The sequence below is a fragment of the Sparus aurata genome, chromosome 8, assembly GCF_900880675.1.
Source record: "Sparus aurata chromosome 8, fSpaAur1.1, whole genome shotgun sequence".
Lineage (NCBI taxonomy): Eukaryota > Metazoa > Chordata > Actinopteri > Spariformes > Sparidae > Sparus > Sparus aurata.
The window spans coordinates 16,641,404-16,661,778 of NC_044194.1; the positions used below are offsets into that span (position 1 = coordinate 16,641,404).

At 42.0% G+C, this 20,375-nt stretch overlaps 1 protein-coding gene across 1 annotated transcript in view; it reads right to left on the minus strand.

The window, feature by feature from the left end:
- Positions 1–774: 774 nt before the first annotated feature.
- The window catches only part of LOC115586796 (A disintegrin and metalloproteinase with thrombospondin motifs 20), an 84,058-nt gene continuing 64,457 nt past the window's right edge, over positions 775–20,375 (minus strand). Inside the window, exons 29-39 of the mRNA XM_030426148.1 lie at positions 14,167–14,334; positions 9,556–9,729; positions 8,508–8,678; positions 7,741–7,947; positions 7,333–7,462; positions 6,396–6,490; positions 6,209–6,303; positions 5,920–6,053; positions 4,374–4,465; positions 3,995–4,099; positions 775–3,702 (exon numbers count right to left, since the gene is read on the minus strand). Coding sequence (XP_030282008.1) covers positions 3,613–3,702; positions 3,995–4,099; positions 4,374–4,465; positions 5,920–6,053; positions 6,209–6,303; positions 6,396–6,490; positions 7,333–7,462; positions 7,741–7,947; positions 8,508–8,678; positions 9,556–9,729; positions 14,167–14,334 — 1,461 coding nt within the window. The 3' untranslated portion in view covers positions 775–3,612. The remainder of the gene's footprint in view (positions 3,703–3,994; positions 4,100–4,373; positions 4,466–5,919; positions 6,054–6,208; positions 6,304–6,395; positions 6,491–7,332; positions 7,463–7,740; positions 7,948–8,507; positions 8,679–9,555; positions 9,730–14,166; positions 14,335–20,375) is intronic.

Consider the following 20,375-nt stretch of genomic DNA (forward strand, 5'->3'; position numbering starts at 1 on the left):
TGGCAACCAACAGAAATGATTCTGGGCACCCCTAACTTCGATGAACTTACAAGAGCTAAATGCTAAAGTAAGCATGTAACATGCTCACAATGACAATACTGTGCTGATTAGCAGGTATAATTTTCACTTGATGATGTTCACTTAATTACCAAATTTTTGATAATTCACCTGAGGTTAAAGGGAATGGAACTGACATCCATGTGGACATAAACCAATGTATTGGTCAACCTACAAATTTGACCTAATGACAGCTTGAAGAAAAATGCAGGTCCCTAAGTCTCAATAGATGATCTTTTTTAATATTGTGCAAACAACTCATTGTCTCATCTGTGCAATAGCTTTTTTACTGTGTGCACATGATAGAAAAAATTATCACCTCAGTTGACTTTTGGGTTTCCGTAAATAAAAGTCAGGGAATCTCCTAATTGATAACACCTTTTCCTGATGGGAACATTAATATCTGCGCCTAATTTCAATATTGGTAATCTAGCCAATAATTGTTGCGTTATTTCGCACACACAGAAAAAATGAAATGTCAACCTTATGCTGGTGCTAGAGGAAACATTCAAGATCAACAAAGTCGGTAGGATTCATCCTCTGGGGACCCTGAGTGTCCGTACAAATTGTCATGGAAATCCACTGAATAACTGTTGTAATACTGCTGGACCAGAGTGGTGAACCAGTGGAGTGACACTGCTGCCCCCCGAGTCATGCCGCTACTTAAGAATAGAGTGTCAATATTCAAAATGTTTATGCATTAAAAATAATCTTAAATAAACTTGTAAGTCAGCTGAAAAGCATCTTTTATTATTACTTATTTTATACAGCGTTAGTACAGTAGCAAGATGTACAGTATTGGTATGATTAATAATCATAGCACCAGAATCAATCATTCATCTCTTTTATACAGGCTACATACATACTGTAGGTATATATGATTCTTAAAAAACATCTTTGGATAAAGCATGGCAAACAAGCACACTGTTTCTCTATTCAGTACCAATGCCCATTCAATATTTAGCACACTGTTTACAATTCAAGTATGAATATTAAAAATACACATATATCATAAGTTACAAATCTTAACGGTTATTACAAAAAACAAACAGGATTACATTTCTACAAAATGTATGGCACATAGTGCATCAAGTATTCTTTAACTTTCTGATACAGACCTCATAGAACAATTGACCATCATAAAAATGAACGACGGTCAAAGGTTTGCTAGCTGCTCATTGACTTCTTTTTTTAATTGATTTTTCAGCCACTCTTTAAATCAAAAGAAGCTGCATTGTCTGAGAAGAAAAAAATATCTGCATCTATCTTCTAACTTTGGTTAAAGCTTAACATCAGAGTACCAGCTTGTTAGGTTGCTTTAAAACGTTGTAGTAGTGGTCATGGTGGAAAGTCATTTATGATGAGTTAAGTGCTCAATGGCAGATTTCCTCATGTAGTGGTTCATCTGATATATCTTGCAACCTTGCAGCTAGATTTTCAGCTATATTAATGAGAGGCCATTACATGCGTTAAAGGCAGATCCCACATCTGCTAAAGAGCCCAAAGCCAGTGTTTTCCTTCTCAAGATCAGAGGTAATTCCAGTAGTTCAAAAGCACCATTCAAAAGATCCTCATTTAAGGTTAGTGGTTACACACTACAAATAGTAGTCGGCTAACACCTTTTTTAGCAAAGCAGACACAGGACAAAAAAAAACATCAGACAATGGCTTCTCCATTGGTAGTAGTCATCGTACCTTAAAACATACATATCTACAGTCATTACAGAATAAATATGGTCAAACATAAATATATTACAACACATATCTCAGGAGAGTATGGATGTTTGTGAGAGGTAGGGGTTGCAGGTACCTACAGTAGGCCCAATGGAGGGTGTGAGGTGAGACATCACACCTGATACTGTGTCACGGCGTAACAGATGAGAACTTGTCTGTGTGGCGTAATAAAAGACAAAAAAATCCTTGTGGTTTTGAAAAAACAAAAAGCCACATAAAACTTTCACACTACACTTAAACACTAGGAAATAATGAAAGATTTCAGCTATTTCATCACAGCACTACTGTTTATCTCTATACGACAGTCACACGTCAGTCAGTAGACTGTCTAGGCAGGTATAAGTAGTTTCGTGAAATACCTGACAGCAGATGACAACAGACGGACTGTACAAATACACACAAAAATTGTTACTAAAATTATCTGTAGTTGTTCTAAAGGCTCCTCACGTTCTCTTAAGGTTGACCTCTGACATAAGGCAGGTCTGACAAGGATATCAGTGGTTAGTTGCTACCTTACTCTGAATGAATCTTGAGCCTCAAATGAATAGTTCGACATCCACAGAAATACTCTTAGTTAATTTCTTCTAGAGAGTCATATGAGAAGTTCAGTACCACTTATATGTCTACAGTAAATATGATGCTAGTCAGCCAGCAGCCAAATAGCATAGCTTAGCATAAAAACAACACGCGAAACAGATATCCTGGTGTTGTCCAAAGGTAAAGATGCTGAACTAAAGTCACTTCCTGAAGCTTCTGCTGTCTGCTTGGAAAGCTAGCTCCTAGCTGGTTACCCTTGCCCACTCTGCCTAGCCCAGAGACAATCTGGCGGCAAAGAGCTGCTCTGACCCTGTGACCCGGAAGGAGGCTGAAGAGGTTGATGTGTGTACTGGGGAAACTACAGCCCAAAAATTACCATAGTTAACAGTGTGAGTCAAGCGTAGAGAAAGCAAACAGTCACAGGCTGAGTAGGGCGGGTTCTGGCAATTAATAATTTTATATTCATGCTAAACTAAGCTAATGGCTGCTGGTCGTAGCTTCATTTTTACCAATGCTAACCCACCTGAGTAGTATTGATCTTCTGGTTTTACTCTTGACAAAAGAAGTAATTAAGTGTAATTTTGTCAGCATATGTCTTTAAACCCATGTAAAGCCAAGATTATCTGCAGTGTCTCATTTAGTAGTCGCAAACAAAAATAAAAAATTGTATTTTCACATCAGCATATTAGCTGTCATAACCGTGGAAGGTAACATACAACAAGATTAGTTCCAGGTACTTCATGACATTGTTTTTTGTACCAGACAATTTGTTTTACAGAATACACTTCACTTAACGGAACACTATAAGATATCTATATATATTTTTTTAAGATGAGAATTTCTTTCTAGCACAGAGAGAATAACATGAAATATTTTGCTGCTGTTCGTGTAGTTGCTTTCTCACTGTTTTAAAGTACTGTATCCCTTTGTATGATGCTAAGCAAAAATGCATAACAGCGCCAGAAAAAGAAACAATTTTCAATTCTAAAATGCAGACGAGTTTGATTGCAACACTGACAACAAGCACATGTAGCTGGCTCTTTTTCAGAGTTAGCAGTTTGGATGAAGGACCCGACAGTGGCCCTGTAGCACTGCACAGTATGTAGTGTCTTGTATTGTTTTAGCTGCCATGTGGGAACTGGGGATGTTACTGTAGGATGATTACTGTCAAATGCTCCTCCACCACACTCACAGATGACTACGGGGTCCAACAAATCATGATTATTGCATGTTCCTGGGCTACTGTCTGCAGGATAGATTTAGGGGTTTGTTCTCTGCAAGGCCTTCAGTGGACTTGAAGGAGTAGGCCGTTGTGAGCTTGGGGAATGCACTTCCCACAGAAACCACCACAGCGACCGTAGATTCTTGTTCCGTCCTACAGACAAAGACAAATGGAGAGAGGAAAGAGTGGGCAAAGGGCAGCTTTTTTACGCGGAGAATGGACGCTTCGTAAATGTCAGCAGGGATTCCTCCTCAGTGAATCAGACAGAAGTTCAACATGATAATTCAGATGACATTTCAGTGCAACAGTCTCACTCCAACATGAAGCACAGTGACATCACAGTAAACTGACAACGTTAGATGTATTCCATCATCATTTTTAAGAACATAATATCATCAGTCACACAAAGGAAAACCTTTCATCACATCGCCTGTTAGCTCCTTACCTCAGATCTGTGGACTTTGACGGAAACATAGTTGCCCTGAGATGTCCACTTGGTGGCCTCAGCTACTTTGAGGCCGGTGCCGATCAGATTAATGCTGAACTGGCCCTTAAAAAAACACACACACACACACACAGCAGTTATTTAACCAGGAAGTTCATTCATATCTGCAGAGAAGGTCTGTGGCATTAACACCTTTAGTGGTGTAATAGAGTAGTTAGAAGTTAGATCAAGAGCAGATTCCCTGCAGCAGTATAAGGGAATTATAGCGTCACTGTTTTTTATGTCTTAGATTCTCATTCCTTTCAAGTGAGCAAGAATTGCCTCACTGTACTCTTCCTTCACTTTTCCCTGAGAGCACAATATACAGTATTTCACCAACCTGCGGACACTTGGCTGCACTGTAACAGTCTCCGGCCGTAGCAAAGGGCACCGGTCGACCAAGCAGAGTCTGGGAAAACTGGAGATCTGTGACTGGTAAACGGCAAAGATACAAATCTGGAGTCACAATGTGCAGAAGTAAACATAGACTGAAGACAGCTGCTCTAAGGTAAATAACCACAAAGAGTACAACTACAGTTTATGCAACTAAATTACACCATAAGGTTCATGTCACATCACCAGATGTTTTCACTCTAGCTATGAAAAAAGTGCATGCTCTGAGATTCTCAGGTGGGGCTATTTTGAAGTTATAAACCTGGATATGTCCTCAGAAAAACACAAGTTAAGCGTCCCTTTTCAGTGACAGCGTTATTAAATTTGAACTCAGACAATGTACGACTATACAATGCGGTCTCATTGTGTTTTCCAGCTAACAGGGGCAGTTACAGGTCATCTCCAGGCTTGTTTCTGCATTAAAGAACTCAGGCGAGAAAAATAAATGAATAATTTGTAGTGTTTAAACATTGATGTGATGAATCCAGGGCTTTCACCAACCTGGATCCAGAACAAAACGATCCCCTATTTACAGTGCGCCCACCCTATTACGGCATATTTGTGAGTAAACTGGTGTAAATCAAATCTTTTGTTTCACATTTCAACCTAATTGATTCAATCTGAAGCTTAATTCCCTGAAGCTCCTGTTCATTCCCATTTTACTCTGTGTTGTCACACATGATAACCGTGACCGGTACCTTTTCCTGCCCTGTATAAAATGATGATAAAAGTTCAAGAGATGCTTCCCTTCATCTTGAACTCATTACGGCCCCATCCCCCGCTCCCTCCAAGCTGCCTGAAAGCCAAATTAGTACCATGCAGTTGGAGGGAGGGAACATGTGCTGTCAGGACTAAGACCAGACGAAGAGGATCGGAGGATGACAATGTAGGTTCTAATCCAACTTCCCCTCAGCGCGCGCACACACACACACACACACACACACACACACTGTACACTTACCCACATACTCTAATCAAAGGAATACTTGAACACAACAGGGAAGATGGAGCTGACTTAAGTAATGAGCAGAGGAATATGGCCTGAAGATGTGTGCGTATGTGTTTGCGAGTATTCCATCCTGATGCAGCTGCGTGCATGGGTGTGTGCGTTGTGTCTTCAGCCCTCCTCGTGTACCCCTGCCAAAGAAAAGACGTGCGAGGCAGCATCGCATATTGTCTGTCTGCGCTCGGGAGCAGGCACGCACTTCTCTACTGTATGTGCACGCATGCATTCCTTTATTCCCGTGCTCACGTGTTTGCGCTGAGAGGCCCCGGCTTTCAAGTCCTCGCCTAGTGATGTGAACACATAGCGCTGAAAGGTCATTATTTGGATTTCAGAGGGCGAGAGTGTAGGGAAAGCAGCGCACACTGCACTCGGACAGCCGGGGTGGTGTTAAACACTAGGGGGACGAGGCGTCTGAGGGTTAAAACAACACTGATGTGTGGTCTCATTACAGTAGACAGTGTAAGGCAATCACGCTGTAATTACGCACTCATTATCCTCAGGGAGCTCAGGTCCAGGCGAACTTTGTGGAAGAGTGTGTAGCCCGCTGCTGAGTAGTCGTTCCTACAGTCGCAGTCCTGTCTTCGGCTGCCATTGTATGGACATTCAAAGGGGTTTAGCAACCTTTATAGAAAGAAAGGGATTTAATTTAGACAAACAAAGTAATCTTAACACTATATTTTATACACGTGCTCCAATCTACAGCAGAGAAGTTCTGATTTACAAGATACATAATTCTATTTGAGTCACAGCTCAGGCAATTGCAGCGTTATACACACCTGTGTCCGTACACCTCGGAGTAGTTGTCCGTCTGACCGCTGCGCAAGGTCACATACTCCTTGGGGAAATCAGTCTGCATCTCAGCACAGTAAATCTGAGGCCAAACACATTGAGACAACACATGAGCACCTGTGGAGGAGCAGTGGGCTGAGTCATGATGGAGCAATCCTGACAGGACAGACGCACCTGTAGGATCCGGGACTTGACTTTGAGATAGTATTCCCCATCTATCTTCACGCCCTGTCTCATCTGGACCTCTCGACAGGAAGCGAACAACTGGCCTGGGAGAAGTTATATGAAGGGGAGGAAGTTTTAATGAAACAGCGAGGAAACGGGAAACTTTGACATTTAGCGCCATGCTCTTTGGCCGCCCGACTTGCGCAAGCCCGTCCATAAATCTGTCGTCAAGCTGTAGTCCAAAGCTGATAAATTAAACCCTACTGCGAGAAAGGATTGTGACCTGGCTCATACTTCTTAAAAAAAAAGAGCTGTTTCATTACTTGCGTTACCTCCTCTGTTTTTTCAGAGCGCTGCAGAGCTCATATCAAGCTGATTAACTGATTAGCATTAATACTTGACTGCAGAACTGGCTGTCACCAGAGCATATCGTTTTAATTTCGCCATTGCCTGACTTGGCAGAAGCCAAACCAGGGAATGTTCAGCCCAATGCGCCAGTACTGTAACAACAGAAATGTGGGGGGGCTGAACCTACAAACATTGGCCCGCTGCCGGGTTTTACAGCAAGTTCACAATGAAGGCTGCCTCAGCCCGGGCACACACCCCCGAGGCGTTTTGACAGACTGTCCGTATCACAATTTGTAGAAAACTGCTGACTGTCTATTTATTGTTCCGCTAAGTGATCACTCCAAGAGGCTTTAAGCGGAGGTCACTGTTCTGCCTAATGTGTTAAAACAAAGCAAAAAGTTGAGCTTCTATAAACACAATCAGATACGGTGCTGGGTGCCACATATGCAGCACAGTCGATTCAATACTGTACACATTCCTGCCTGGTAGTAAGTACTACGGATATCAGGAAAGTTGGACACAATGGAAGGAGGAGAGGAGAGGAGAGGAGAGGAGAAGAAAGGAGAGGAGAAGAGAAGAGAAGAGAAGTTTGACTCACATTCTCTTTCTTGACATGCAGCTTGAGACTCTGGTCTTTCTGAAGGACGGCAGTGTTTGGATGGTTGGCCTTTGGAAGTCAAACACTCCACTCTGCGCTCCATAACTCCTGCCCCGCAAGTCTGCGAGCACTGTTTCACACACACACACACACACACACCCACACACACACACACACACACACACACACACACACACACACACACACACACAGTAATAAACAAACAGGCATTAAGTCTCACACAGCTACAAACAATGAACAAATAATCTGCAGCCAGATCCAAATCCACAAATGAGATCTATCAGCAGAACCGTAAAAATGCTCAGGTCATCAAATGTTTTGTGAAAATGGCGATGAGCTCGAGAGGATTTCTCTCTGCCTAATGAGCATTTTTTTTTTCTGTTTCACCTTGCTCCAGGGGCCAACTTTCCAGTAGGTTGTGTGTAGGCAGTCCCTGAGGAGGCATGGCCGGGTGCCAGGAGGGTGGGGCTCGGGGCAATGGGTGCTGGCAGAGGAGGACTGGGCGGCAGTGTAAGGGCGCACAGCCTGAGAGGAGGGCGTCACGGAGCAGGAGACGATGCGCTGCTGGTAGCCCACACCGCAGCTGGCAGAGCACTGGGACACACATTTTCACGGACTCAAAATTAAGTATACAGCTAAAAATTAACATTTTGATGGACCTTTAAAAGTGCAATATGCAATTCTCATTTAGAACATTCCAAAAAATTATTCAAATTATCAACAGAATGAAAAGAAATACCAGTTTTGAAATCATGTAAAAGGCATCTATGGCTTATGTTGCAGTCACAGCTATTGAAGTTAGCATGCTATCCAGCTAGCCCCTAGCCACTTTGTAGGTTGATAGTCCATTAGTTAACAACAGAAAAACTCCCCCAGTGCCCCCAGTTTCCAGTCCAAGCAGAGTCAGCTAATACAACCGCTGGCTGCACGGTCAGCTGAGCTTTGCAGCTAATGGCAGCTACAGTTAGCAACAGGTAGCAGCTACCCTGATCATATATGCCCCCTATTTGTTTGGAGTTGGAATTTGATAGGTGGCCAATTCTTACATAGTGCACCTTTCAAGTAAATTAATAATTTGGAAGCATGACACACTAATCCACTCAAACGTGCAACATTTGCCATATAACAGTCCTTTGTCCTCATTTATTTCCCACCTGTGACCACTCCGCTGTAATCCACATGTAGTGGCAAGGCGCTCCTTTGCAGGGCTGGTGTGACGGTGGCCGGGATGATGGCTCGCAGTAATCGTCCTGGACAGATGTCATCCCTGGGCCCATGCACCCTAACTTCCTGCTCCTCACGCCTTCTCCACAGGTTGCATTACACTACGAGTTAATTATAACATGGGAAAAATTCAGTAAGCGTGAAGAAGACTTGGCAGAGGGAGCGGGCAGTGTTGTACTTTGGTTCCATATGTACACTCTTTATTACGTCAAGGTTTTGTAAGGCAAGTGCTGTGCGACAGTGGCAACCTTAGCTCTCAAGGAACACAATCCAAAACATGTGCTCTGGTTACTATAAAAGATAAAAGTTAAGCCAGTTTCCCTCAGGCCCAATAATAGTTTACAGGGGCATTTAAAAGTAATGATATGGGCCAGAATTTTAAAATTAATTCACGAAGAAAGTCTGCTGTGGGGATTTTTATGACAATGTCTTCGTATTTTTTGAGAACGGAACATTTTTTAGGGGTAAACTGTAAAAGAAACGAGGCTGTAAGTTCTCAAGGAAAGAGAGACAGGGATCTGAATGCTGCAAACATTCCTGCAGGAGGATACAGTGCTATGTCCCTACATGGTGCCCCTCTTTTATGCCTCACTTTCGAGAACAAAACGTAAGACATTAAAGAAAGATGCAAAAGCAAGGAAAGAAAAAAAAAAAACAGTCTGCTAGCGTGACACAGAGCAGTGATATCCAGCAGGACAAAAGAGATGATGGCCATCTGTATTTTGAGGTTGGATGTGATCTGCCGACTGATGGTTATCAAAAAAGCCTTTACGATTAACGCAAGAGGCCAAGGGTACCTGCAGGTTGTCCTTTTAATGGTGCGGGGGAAAAGAGAGAGAGTGAAGATGTCAGCCAATAAAAACCTTAATAAGATGTTTGAACATCCGCTCATCTGTCTCACACCGGGTGACTGAGAGCAAGGAAAGTAGAAGGGAGGTTGGACATAGGACAAGAGAGAAAAGATAAGTGGGTACTTACTTCCTCCCATTCGCCGGCAACCCAAGTGTAATGTGAGCATTCTGCAATTTGGCAAGGCCGGACAACGGCGGGACGCTGGTGACCATCACATAGATCCTCTCTGACCCACCCAGTGCCTTTTAGTCTACAGTAAACATCTCGGTTCTGAACGCCGACTCCACAGGTGACAGAACACTAGTAAAACAGAGACAGAACACACATCTGATTGAGAAAAAGGCAGTCAGTGGAAACAAAATTTGTGGGATATGTATTTGTTCTTGTGTTTGTTGTTGTTGTGTCATATTCTATAGTAAACAGCTAAGAATCTAAGTTATAATGGTTATCTCAGAGACTTACAATGTATATAATTCAATGCTTTTGGAGAATATTTTTGATTAAAAGTGCGGATATTTTGGACTCTGCTGTGTCTTGTGAATTTCCTTATGAAAGTATACTACTACTAACAATACTAAACACTAGAGCACCTCTTTAAATTGAAACTATGCAATTATGATGTAACTAATATCGCCATTTTGGTGTTGTTCCTAGAGCATCATAATTCATGTTGTTCCAGGACCATGACTGCAGCTGACTAATCACACTGTTGTGATGTCTTAGCTTTGCCATTCATGTTGGTGTTGGCTCTGGAGCATCATAATGAATGCTGCCCAAGGGCCATCATTTCAACCTACAAAACAGCAACAAACACACATTTGGAGGAAGCTATTTGTGACTTAATGGCTTAATTATATGACTATTTTTACTCTGTTCTCTGTCACTGTTTGGTAAGCTTTAGGGAACAAAAAGTCTTGGTTGGGTTCGAGGAACAATAATACTTTGTGGGTTTATTGAACACCAATGGTTAGGTCTAGGAAAACAGAGTTTGGGTTCAAATCTACCCCTTTACAACGTTAAATGTGTTTAAAATTATTCAAACTCCTGTGTGTAAATTTTTCAAGCCTTCCCTCCAAGTCCCTGGGCTAGGACATTAGAAAAATGGGACTAGCCACTTGCACTGATGGTCCTGGAGCAACCATAATTATGATGCTCGAGTAACAACACCCACACAGCAATATCAGAACACAGACAATTACATGATAATTGCACACTGAATTCCTCTATATCTCCCCAGATTCTCTTCTGTTAATTTTGTTAAAGGCGTCCTCATTAAGGGACCTGACAGAGAGTGACGCAAGTGCCTGGATGTATTATTTGATATGGCTAACCACAGTACTGCTGCGGGGGGAATCATGCATCATCATTCATTAGAAAAAGCCATCCTGTAAACAGCCGATGGGACACCTTGACATGCTAGGAAGTTCCAGTATTCCAGTAGGAGAAAACATCTAACATGCCTTCTGGTAATCCCAAACTCATATAAAAGAAAAAGAGTCTTTACAGCCACTAAAGTCACTTGTTAGGTTTCTTCGTAGTGACTGTCTGAAATCTGCTAACATGAGCCACCATTAGCAACTACTCATAAGAGATGAAGTAGCGCTGTAGCAGCAGAGTGTATTCAGTTAAAGTTACGGTGTTTTTTATTTCTTATGAACTCAAGTGTTCATTAGCAAGAGAAGGACTGTATGATCTCTTATTTTTAAAAGTTGTATTTACTCATTTTAATGGAACAGTGTTTTTGAATGTTTGTTTGGTCTTTAGTGTGCAGAGTCGCAGCTTTGATGCTCCTGCACAATGCACTAAATTACATCTGAAGTCCAAAGCCAGTTTGTCGCTTCTTTGTGAGAGACGTATATCTGGGGTCACACAGAGGTCTATCTCAGACATCTCTTTGATGTGCTCTGAGAAGCATACCTGCATACTGAGGAAGCACTCTGTAAGGCTTGAGCTGATCAGCCTGATTTCTCAACCGAGTCTCCTACAGACCTCAAAGAGCATTGCCAGTCCTCAGCGATTTCACACAGTCAGAAACTCAGCGCATTATACACCGAGTCTCGAGTTTCCCCCGAAAACTTCCAGATGTGTTTGTGTTGTTCGTGTTTCACTGCGGTCGCGTGTTATCATTACAGTGGGGCTGAATGTGAAGGGTCAAGTCTTTGAGTTTGGAAAGAGAACAAAAGGCACCATGGGAAATCTGACCTCCGAATAAAAAAAAAAAAATGCTTTTCTTTAAATCTTACAAAGCATGAAAATAGAACCTGCTGTTAGAGTGATTTCAGTCGGTGTTAACTGCTACAGCTAAAGAAACCTGATTCTCTGTTCGTGCAAAATACTGTGGCCCGCTTATCAGAGATGGTTTGGGCATCATGAAACAAGAGATGAAAAAAATGCTGGACTATTTTATGGTTTCATGATTGTGTTTAGTGAGCCTTGAAAGACTTTAAAGGGTAATTTCACCCAAATAAGAAACCACATTTTCTCACTTGCGTTACGTGGTATCTAGCCATGCAGATAATTTTGTTTTTTGCCCAGACCTTTGAGATTTCTGCCACTGTCTCAATACAATGGATGTTTCACACTGTATCTTTTCCAAAAATGTTTATTTTACTCTGGATAAATTACAAAACTAAATATTTTCCTTTGGAAACCACTTTATAGGTACTAAATAGACTGCTGACAGGCTCATCTATGGATTATCCATTGAAACTGGATCACTTTTATTGGAAAAAGATGTTTCTGATTATTTCTTATATGTATTTTCTGTATGCACTATAAAAAAAAAGTTCGTTCTCCTTCATTGTATGAGGGTGGAGGCATATATTTCAGAAAATCTGAGAAAACATGGGCAATTAAAACCAAACCAAAACTATCTCTATAGCTAAAAATGCTTGAGGCAAAATGCAGAAAATATATTCTTTGCGATTTGGATAAATTAACCAACAGAAATTTAACATATAACACTGAAAATGTGTACACAGCACATTACAAACAATCACTACAAGGTGGAAAGTGATTCTTTGATGGGCAGTCCTCATCCTCCCCCCAGGCTCCCCTAACACGTTGCCCATTAAACTCCCTAGTCAGAGGTGAGTGAGCGGGCCGGGTAGCTGTGGAACAGCTCCAACGGTGGGTACTGAGGTTTCAAAGTTGTCACATGCATGGATATTAAGATATAAAACATGTCTTTATGCTCTAGTTGAGGATTTCATGGTTGCTGGTGGTATGTAGACGAAGATGATTGCTTCCAGACACCGACGGGGGAGAGAGTGAGAGGGGAGGAGGACACCCTCAAAGAGTGGGGAGTGGCAGGAGTCCTGTGGTTGGAGGCAGACGTAGGTCTTCATGGACCTTCTGGGATATAACACTTTCTTGGACATGGGGGAGGGATATGTTTGATTTTCAAGCAGGATATGGAATGATTTTGGAGAGTATCTTTGGATTTTTGAAAATGTGGAAACATTTATCAGTCAATGAGTGACAGAGTAAACGTGTTAAATCATGTTTATCTCAACAACAGGGGTGACCTCAGCCTGATAGCATCTTTTTAATCATTATTTTGGCGTTCCTGTTCCAAACTTCAGTGTTTCAGTGTGATTTTAGAAAATAGGTTCTAAAAACCCACTGTATGCAACCTTCCCAGCACCGAATCCTGATGAACCTCCAATCTTTAGTCAAATAATCAAGTTGCTCCAAAGAAAATGTACTGCCAACAAAGTTAGCAACTAGCTGGGGAACAAAGTGGAACATTTTGCTGCTAAAGAGACAGATACTTTGCTCAGGAGAGCTGGCGAAGACCAAATCAGAGCTAAAAGGAGATCGAATACTGGATTTGCACAGAGCAGTTCATCTAGACAAATGCTAAGGATGGTCCATATCTGCTGGAATATTGATAGTACATTAGTCAGATTTTTCCCAATAGATTGCGGGTTTAAGAGGCAACTATGCAAGCACTTTGTGTGTGTGTGTGCGTGATGTTGTTCCTCCGGCTCGTTACAAAAAGCATGACGGCGCATTCCTCCATTAGTCTGCTCTACGACATGTGATAAATTTGGCCCTGAAGATTCTCCTCCCTGCAGGAGTTCGACATGACTTTGGTCGCAGGTATCAGGGCTCTGTGGTCGGCTCCACAATGACTGTGACCTTATCGCCCCGGGGCGACTCTATGCACGGCGGCCTTTAACCCCCCAGTCTCTGGCTGCTCGAGTGTACAATGGTCCAGAAACCTGCTGTGCTTCGGGATGTGTGTCATCCTTAACGTGCTTTCATCTGCATGGGAGGCCTTGGATCTCCATGTTTACTGTGTTTCATAACGATGGCTAGTTTAGATAGATAATTTCTACATAACACGCAGTCAGTGTGTGGTCTGATGAAAAGCTTCAAGAGAAGAACTCAGTCAGCATAAAGTTGTATTGCAGCTAAACAACTGTTTCAACGCTTTGAATAGCCGAAACCTCACATCTAAATGTGAAGTGCACGACATAAACAGCTTTAGAAATCCAGCCTGGGGTGTTTAGTTCACACTTGAGGAAATGACACATTGCTCTTGAACAAGAATAAACTGAGTCATGATTGGACAGGTGCTCCCTGTGTGTACATGTCCTACATCTGCGACCTTTGGGAAGTGTTTGTGCTTGTGTCTCAGCTGCTAGCACCATTTATTGTTAGTATGGTCACCGAAAGGCCTGGCAGGCTATTTTGTGAACCAGGAGAGATTGCGAGTACAGAAAAACATACCTCCTTCCACCTGTTGGCCTTCCACGTGGGGCATCCCCGCGCCCGACAGGCCTTCTGTGTCCGCGGCCGAGGCAGATGACTGCAGTGCTCCTCCTCTATTTTGGTTTGGTTCTGATAAACACAGGCTATCTCCCGCTGCTTGGTCCCCCGACCACAAGTCACTGAGCACTGCGGAGGGGAGGGGAAAGAAAGGGTGGTGTTGAGACAGAGAATGTGGGAAAAGAAGGGCATACGGCGGTCATGATCATGGTTGCTAACCGGTTTTTGAAAAACTGTAAGCTCTAAAGTTGCATTATGCTGTAATATGTTGCTGTTTGCCAGTTGGTTTGTCAGCAGGATTACACAAAAACTACGGAAAGGATTTCCATGAAACTTGGAAGGATGGAGGATGGGTCTCGTGGGTCCTGTTAACTTTCGTTGGGGACATTTTTGTTAACAACTCAAGGAACTCAACAAATGTGTTATTTCGATTTTAAATGATCATAAGAAACTATTTAAGGCTTGTATTAATGTTCTTAAGCTTCTAAAAACTCTTAACAATGTTTAACTTCACTCTTATAAGAGTTTATAAATGTAAAAATATGATGCTATCATCAACAACTGTATATTCCAATAAACACATAGTAATGTTAATTAGCATCTTTAAAAGGCTTTATTTCCTATTTACTAACGCTTATAAGAGAGATGTGGTTATAGACTGTATTAGGAATATCCAGAAATACAAGGACATTGTTTCTGAAGACACAATTCTGTTTAATGCTTAAATGCTGCGATAACCACAAAAAACCTTTAGTACTACACATACAGCGTGTAGACCTCAACACAAGGTGCATCCAACAGCCTCCTTGCTGCATTTCATGCCCAGATGAACACACTGCAAACAAATGCAACCAATCAACTTAAATGGATTTCACCAAAACCTTCTGGCAGACACTCGCAAGCCACTGGAATGCAGCCAGCTATTTAACCTGTAAACAGAGGAATTACTTTCAGAGCTGGTGTGAACAGCAGAGGCTGGGGCAACAGGAGGGAAAGATGCAAAGCATCAGAAACACGTATGCATGCGCACGGCTAGACAATCATCTGGTACGGATGAGGAACCAAGAAATACTTCAGGAAGGCTAGAGAGACGAGGAGAAAAAAAATATGATGAATAAAACCAGACTCTCTGACGAAAGCTCTGAAGAGGCCTTTGCCTGAGATCGTAGAGGAAAATATTCCAGAGTCTTCGGCCCCCATGAGGCCAGACAGCAATTAGGGTGCCTATTTCTACTTGACGAGTGAGCGCCCCTATACAAAGCCATTCTAAAAATGGGATGCTGGAATCGAATACACAAGACGAGGAGAGTTGCATTTTGTCTTAGCATATTTTCCAGTCCAGATAATAAACATAATATTGCATTGTCCTCTAATTATGATCTCAGAATGTTGCATAACACAAAACGCATTTTTCTTCCCTATGTGCTCATACTACAGATGATGGTCAATGGAAAGGAATAACCTAAAATTCATAATTGCCTTGGACCTCAAAGTCGTTTTTTTTTTGTTTTTTTTAAATATTAAAAATATCTACTGGTCATGGTTTGAGTATCCCTCAAACAAAGTCACCTCCAGCCTTTTCTTCCGAAGTGTGGTGCGGGCTTGCGGTTGACACTGTACACACATGCATCATACACGCTGTAATTATCGAGGCATTTTAAACACAGGGCTGGCTCAGCTGACGGAGAACATCAAAGCCGAGGCCAGAGCCGAGTGACTTAGTTCCTGAGCATGGCAGATTCCCATACCCGCTGCACACTCGCTCGAAAAATGATAACAGAACTCCCTCTACCTCAGACAAGAGCAGAGACAGGCAAACATGTTGGAGGTGGTGGGGGGTGGAGGATGGTGGGCTGGCCCCTCCTTACTGCTGTAAAAGCAGGAGGGGAAAAAAAAAGAAAAAAAAGGGGGGAAGAAAGGAAATCGCAGCCATACGGGCTACGCTCCCCCGGCTGAACTGTATCTGCATTTTGTAACGGTGGGAGAAAAAGACGCTATATGGCGATGTGCTCCTCCCTCTAGCCCTGCCAACCTCATCTGTCAGCCATTAGTTAATCAGCGCCCGTAACACAGAAAGCAGAGAGCTGGCACGGCTCGTGGGACCAGAGGACAGATTCACCTCTGAGAGCAAGAAGAGGGCAAGGACTCAGAGACCTCTGCTTCACCGATCTACAGCTGGGCTGCTTCACTCAGCAGCACTCACTCAGGTAAGACTCTTCCACTTATCACTTATTTTCAGCAGCTAAGAGTGCAACAAGTAAACGTCTCCGTACTTGAGAAAAGAGCTGTGCCTGTGTTTGGAGAAATGTGAAATGGATGTTTGAAAGATCATGATAGCATTTGGTGCTTTGTACCGATTAAGAATTAATCTGAACTTCTGTGTCATGTTAAATTCAAAGAGGTTGAATTCTGGTGGTATCTGATTAGTTGTTCTAAGAGAGTTTTGACTGTATTTGAAAAAAACATCTCAGGCTCACTTTAACGTGAAGGAGAAGAGCAACTCCAAGAGAAAAACACATAAATCAATGGGTCTCATGGGAAACAAAACACCCCTAGAGACGGATCCGCCCTCCCACGTTGTCCCGGCAATTAATTTCACATGATTAGGTGGGCTAAATCTCGTATAATCCGGTGAGTTTGATCTAGGCATACTGTGGATTACTACGAAATGGAATGACTCACCCGCTTTAGATTTTGGCACAAAGTTGAAAACCAGCCAAGTAAAACAGCTTTTGTAAAACAAGCAGAACAGAACTTCTGCAGGGAGAGATATAAGTGAGATTTAAAGCCATATCTGACGAACAGGGAGCTCCTAATTGTTCTACTTAGCGGCTCCGAGGCGGCATTCTTGATTTCACAGTTCTGGAACAAATCAGATAATTGAGTGATAACCAGACCCAGCTAATTCATGCAACTTTTTCTGCGTGCTGCGAAAACCATAAAACAGCCCGGGGACGTTTTTTGAAGATAGATGTCTGATTTAAATTAAATTAGCATACTACGATCTCACACAGACAGATTTATTACAGATAAATTCTAACAGACTGATTTCAGACACTTTTTTTTAAGAGCGTCAGTGTCATTCTGTCTAGGACCAGCAGCCTGCAAATCTGACATGACCCCACCTACTGCTCCGCCGCGAACAGGTAAGCCAACAAGACACATGGAAACTTTTAGACATCCAAGAGAAACTCCACTGGGGTTTAGATATCTGTCACTCAGCCAATATGGTAATCAAAGCAGCTAACACTGTTTAATACCTCACAGAGAGGAGCTGAATTCCCCCCCGAAACCAACTAACCCTTTTGGCTTGGATCAAAACGGGCTTTGTTTGATTACTGATCGCTACGGCCTCAAGCAGTTCGTGAAAACATTAATTACTGTGAAAACTATAATAAAAGTCCTTTTGTTTGGGGATAAAGATGAACTGAGTGTTTTGAAAATAATGGTTTATCTCGGGGGCTTAAAAAAATCAAACAGATGCTCTCAAACATCCCAATGAGAGCTCTGCCAAATGTCGGATCAGTGATAAAGATATCTGTGTTTAACATTATTGTTTGACATGCTGGTTTATTCCGAAATGTCATCTTTTTTTATAATCTAATATGGTATCCTGCGGAACAATGAAACATCAGCTGAAAGGACTACAGCCAGGTTAGTAACATACCATGAACGTTTACAAGAGATGATGCATAATTAGGTGCAAAGTGAAGGCTGCTAAAAGGCACGTTTTGACCATGCATTTCATTTTATTCTATGTTTCCTATATTCAGTGGTTCTAAGTGAGACCATATCTCAAAATGTCAGAGCCAAGGTCGAATTCCAATCACATTGCAGCACGTTTGTAATGCAAGAGGGTGGTAATACCGAGCATATGGTAACTGTAGTTGCATAGAATCTTCAAAGGAGCACAGTGTTGACCCGGAGCAAGAACAAACTTGCATAGAATTATACCTTGGGCTACATGTTGTCAAGGCTGTGAGATACAGAGTGTTCAAACAAAGATAAATGCTCTTTCGCATCAACCGTGCTCACGCAAAATACTGACTCATCTGCACGCTAAAATCAAGCGAGGAGCAAGTAGAAACAGTTTGAAACTGAACGCACTGTAAGATAATGTCCTGTCTCTTGTTTTATCAGTGTCACCGTGTTCTCTGGCGCATAGATTACACTGCAAATGACAGAAAGAAGGAGGCGAGAAGAAGGAACCTGAAGGGTCATAGAGGATTCAGGCTACTTTTCTGTTCGTGCTCTTGTTTTGCAGGGAGGTTTTAAACAACACATGTCAACACGGGAACAGCTGGTACGAGTGGCGTCATGGGGCAGAGGAATGTCAAGAGTCATAGATCTTTTATTCATCAGGCCAAAATGGCCACTGAGACGTGGTTGAAACCACGCACAGGAGCAGTGTGAAATCCTAACATTTACATATCCGACACAGCTCACGCTAATCTTCACTCGCTTTAACGATCTAAGAATCTTAAAATATGGTTTGAAATATAGACATGACATGACAAAATTCAAAGTACATGCAAATGTATCCACATGAGATGATGAATTTCAGATGTGACAAGTTGATTTTGCCATATTATTCATCCCAGGATGGGACTGATTGTAAGATGTGGGAATAATTTCCTGTCTCTGTCATTGCAGTTCCTGACAGACAGTCAGCTGCAGGAGCTGCAGTCGACTTCTGATTGGCCAAAAAAAGTAGAACTTTGCCATCTTTAAGGAGTTTAAATAAACAACTGGTTGAGTAGGCATATACAGTTTCTTCAACACGGTTTCCTTTTTAAGTCAACACCACTCAGAAAAGATACACCGAGCGACCATAAGTCAAAACGAAATGACAAAACAGCCGAGTTATTCCGCCTGTCTAAACATTCCACTAAGAGCTTTTTCCATGTTGTACTGAAACATCCAGCGCTGCTCAAGACTGTGCTGCAGATGTTGGGAATGAAGAATTACTGTAGAAAAGATAGAAGAAAAAAAAGCTGATTCTTGATGACAGAACTTGAAAAACACAAACAGCCGACCAGCCCAGAGTTATAAAGTGGTGACCTTTGACACGGGACGTTCAAGTCTAACTCCCTCTTTTCCTGCTAAATGTTACACAGCTGCTTTTCTAATCCGTCACAGCAACCAGCTTGCCACCACTTGCATGGAGGGTATGTAAGTATGGAGAAGGAACATCCTGACCTTACATTGACACTTACAAGAAAAAGCAATACAAATTCAAAGCAAATATAGAAAAAAAGGAGACTGATATAGTTTTTAATTGTTGTTGAAATAGAAATGTAAAAAGAAGTGGAGGAAAATCAACACCTGCTATGCTTTTGTCTTCTTATCACCAGAACGCTATGTACAATATTCAATTAATAGCAACATTATATACAGCCCTTTGGTATTTGAGTGCAAATGTCATTTGTTTGTTGTTGTTTTTTGTCCACCACTAACTCTTTCTTCCACGCCCTGCTAAACGTCTGTTTTCTGATCTCAGCAAAGTCCATGGATTGTGCCAAGTCCTGACGTAAGACAAAATTCTCCCTTTATCGGTGAAAAAATAAATAAATTAACTGATATTCTTAATGGACCCTTCAAGCACACCTACAAAAGATGCTTAACTGTCCACAACATCAAATAATAAACATCAGGGTCTGGTTTCAGCCCTCAGACCAACCAGTTCCCATCGAGGTAAACATTTAGCCAAGAGAAAAAACCATGGCTGAAAACAAGAGATCTTGGTAATGGTCGTAGCAGCTGGTGATTACTCAAGTGATATGCTGCCCCCTATTTGTTTGGAATATAAATTCCACAGGTGGCCAACTCTTACATATTGCACCTTTAACCAGGTAGTTAATACACAGAACATTTAATGGCAATCTTTTTGACAATTGATTAATTAAGTCAAAATTTTGCCTGGACTGGAAACTGAAAGGAACATTTTCACTATCTATGGACCCAACAATGGATCAGCCAGTCAGTTGCAGCCCAAAAAACATACAGCGAACGAATACTGAAGCATCAATTTTTCCTTTAATTGCTGGTGTATTTGAGCAGCCAGGAGAGAAGGGTCTCAAGAAATAAGACTGCATGAAGAGTGCATCAGGCACCGACAGACATACTGCCAACATAGAAACAGTGAACCATGAGAAACAGACCTGACTGGT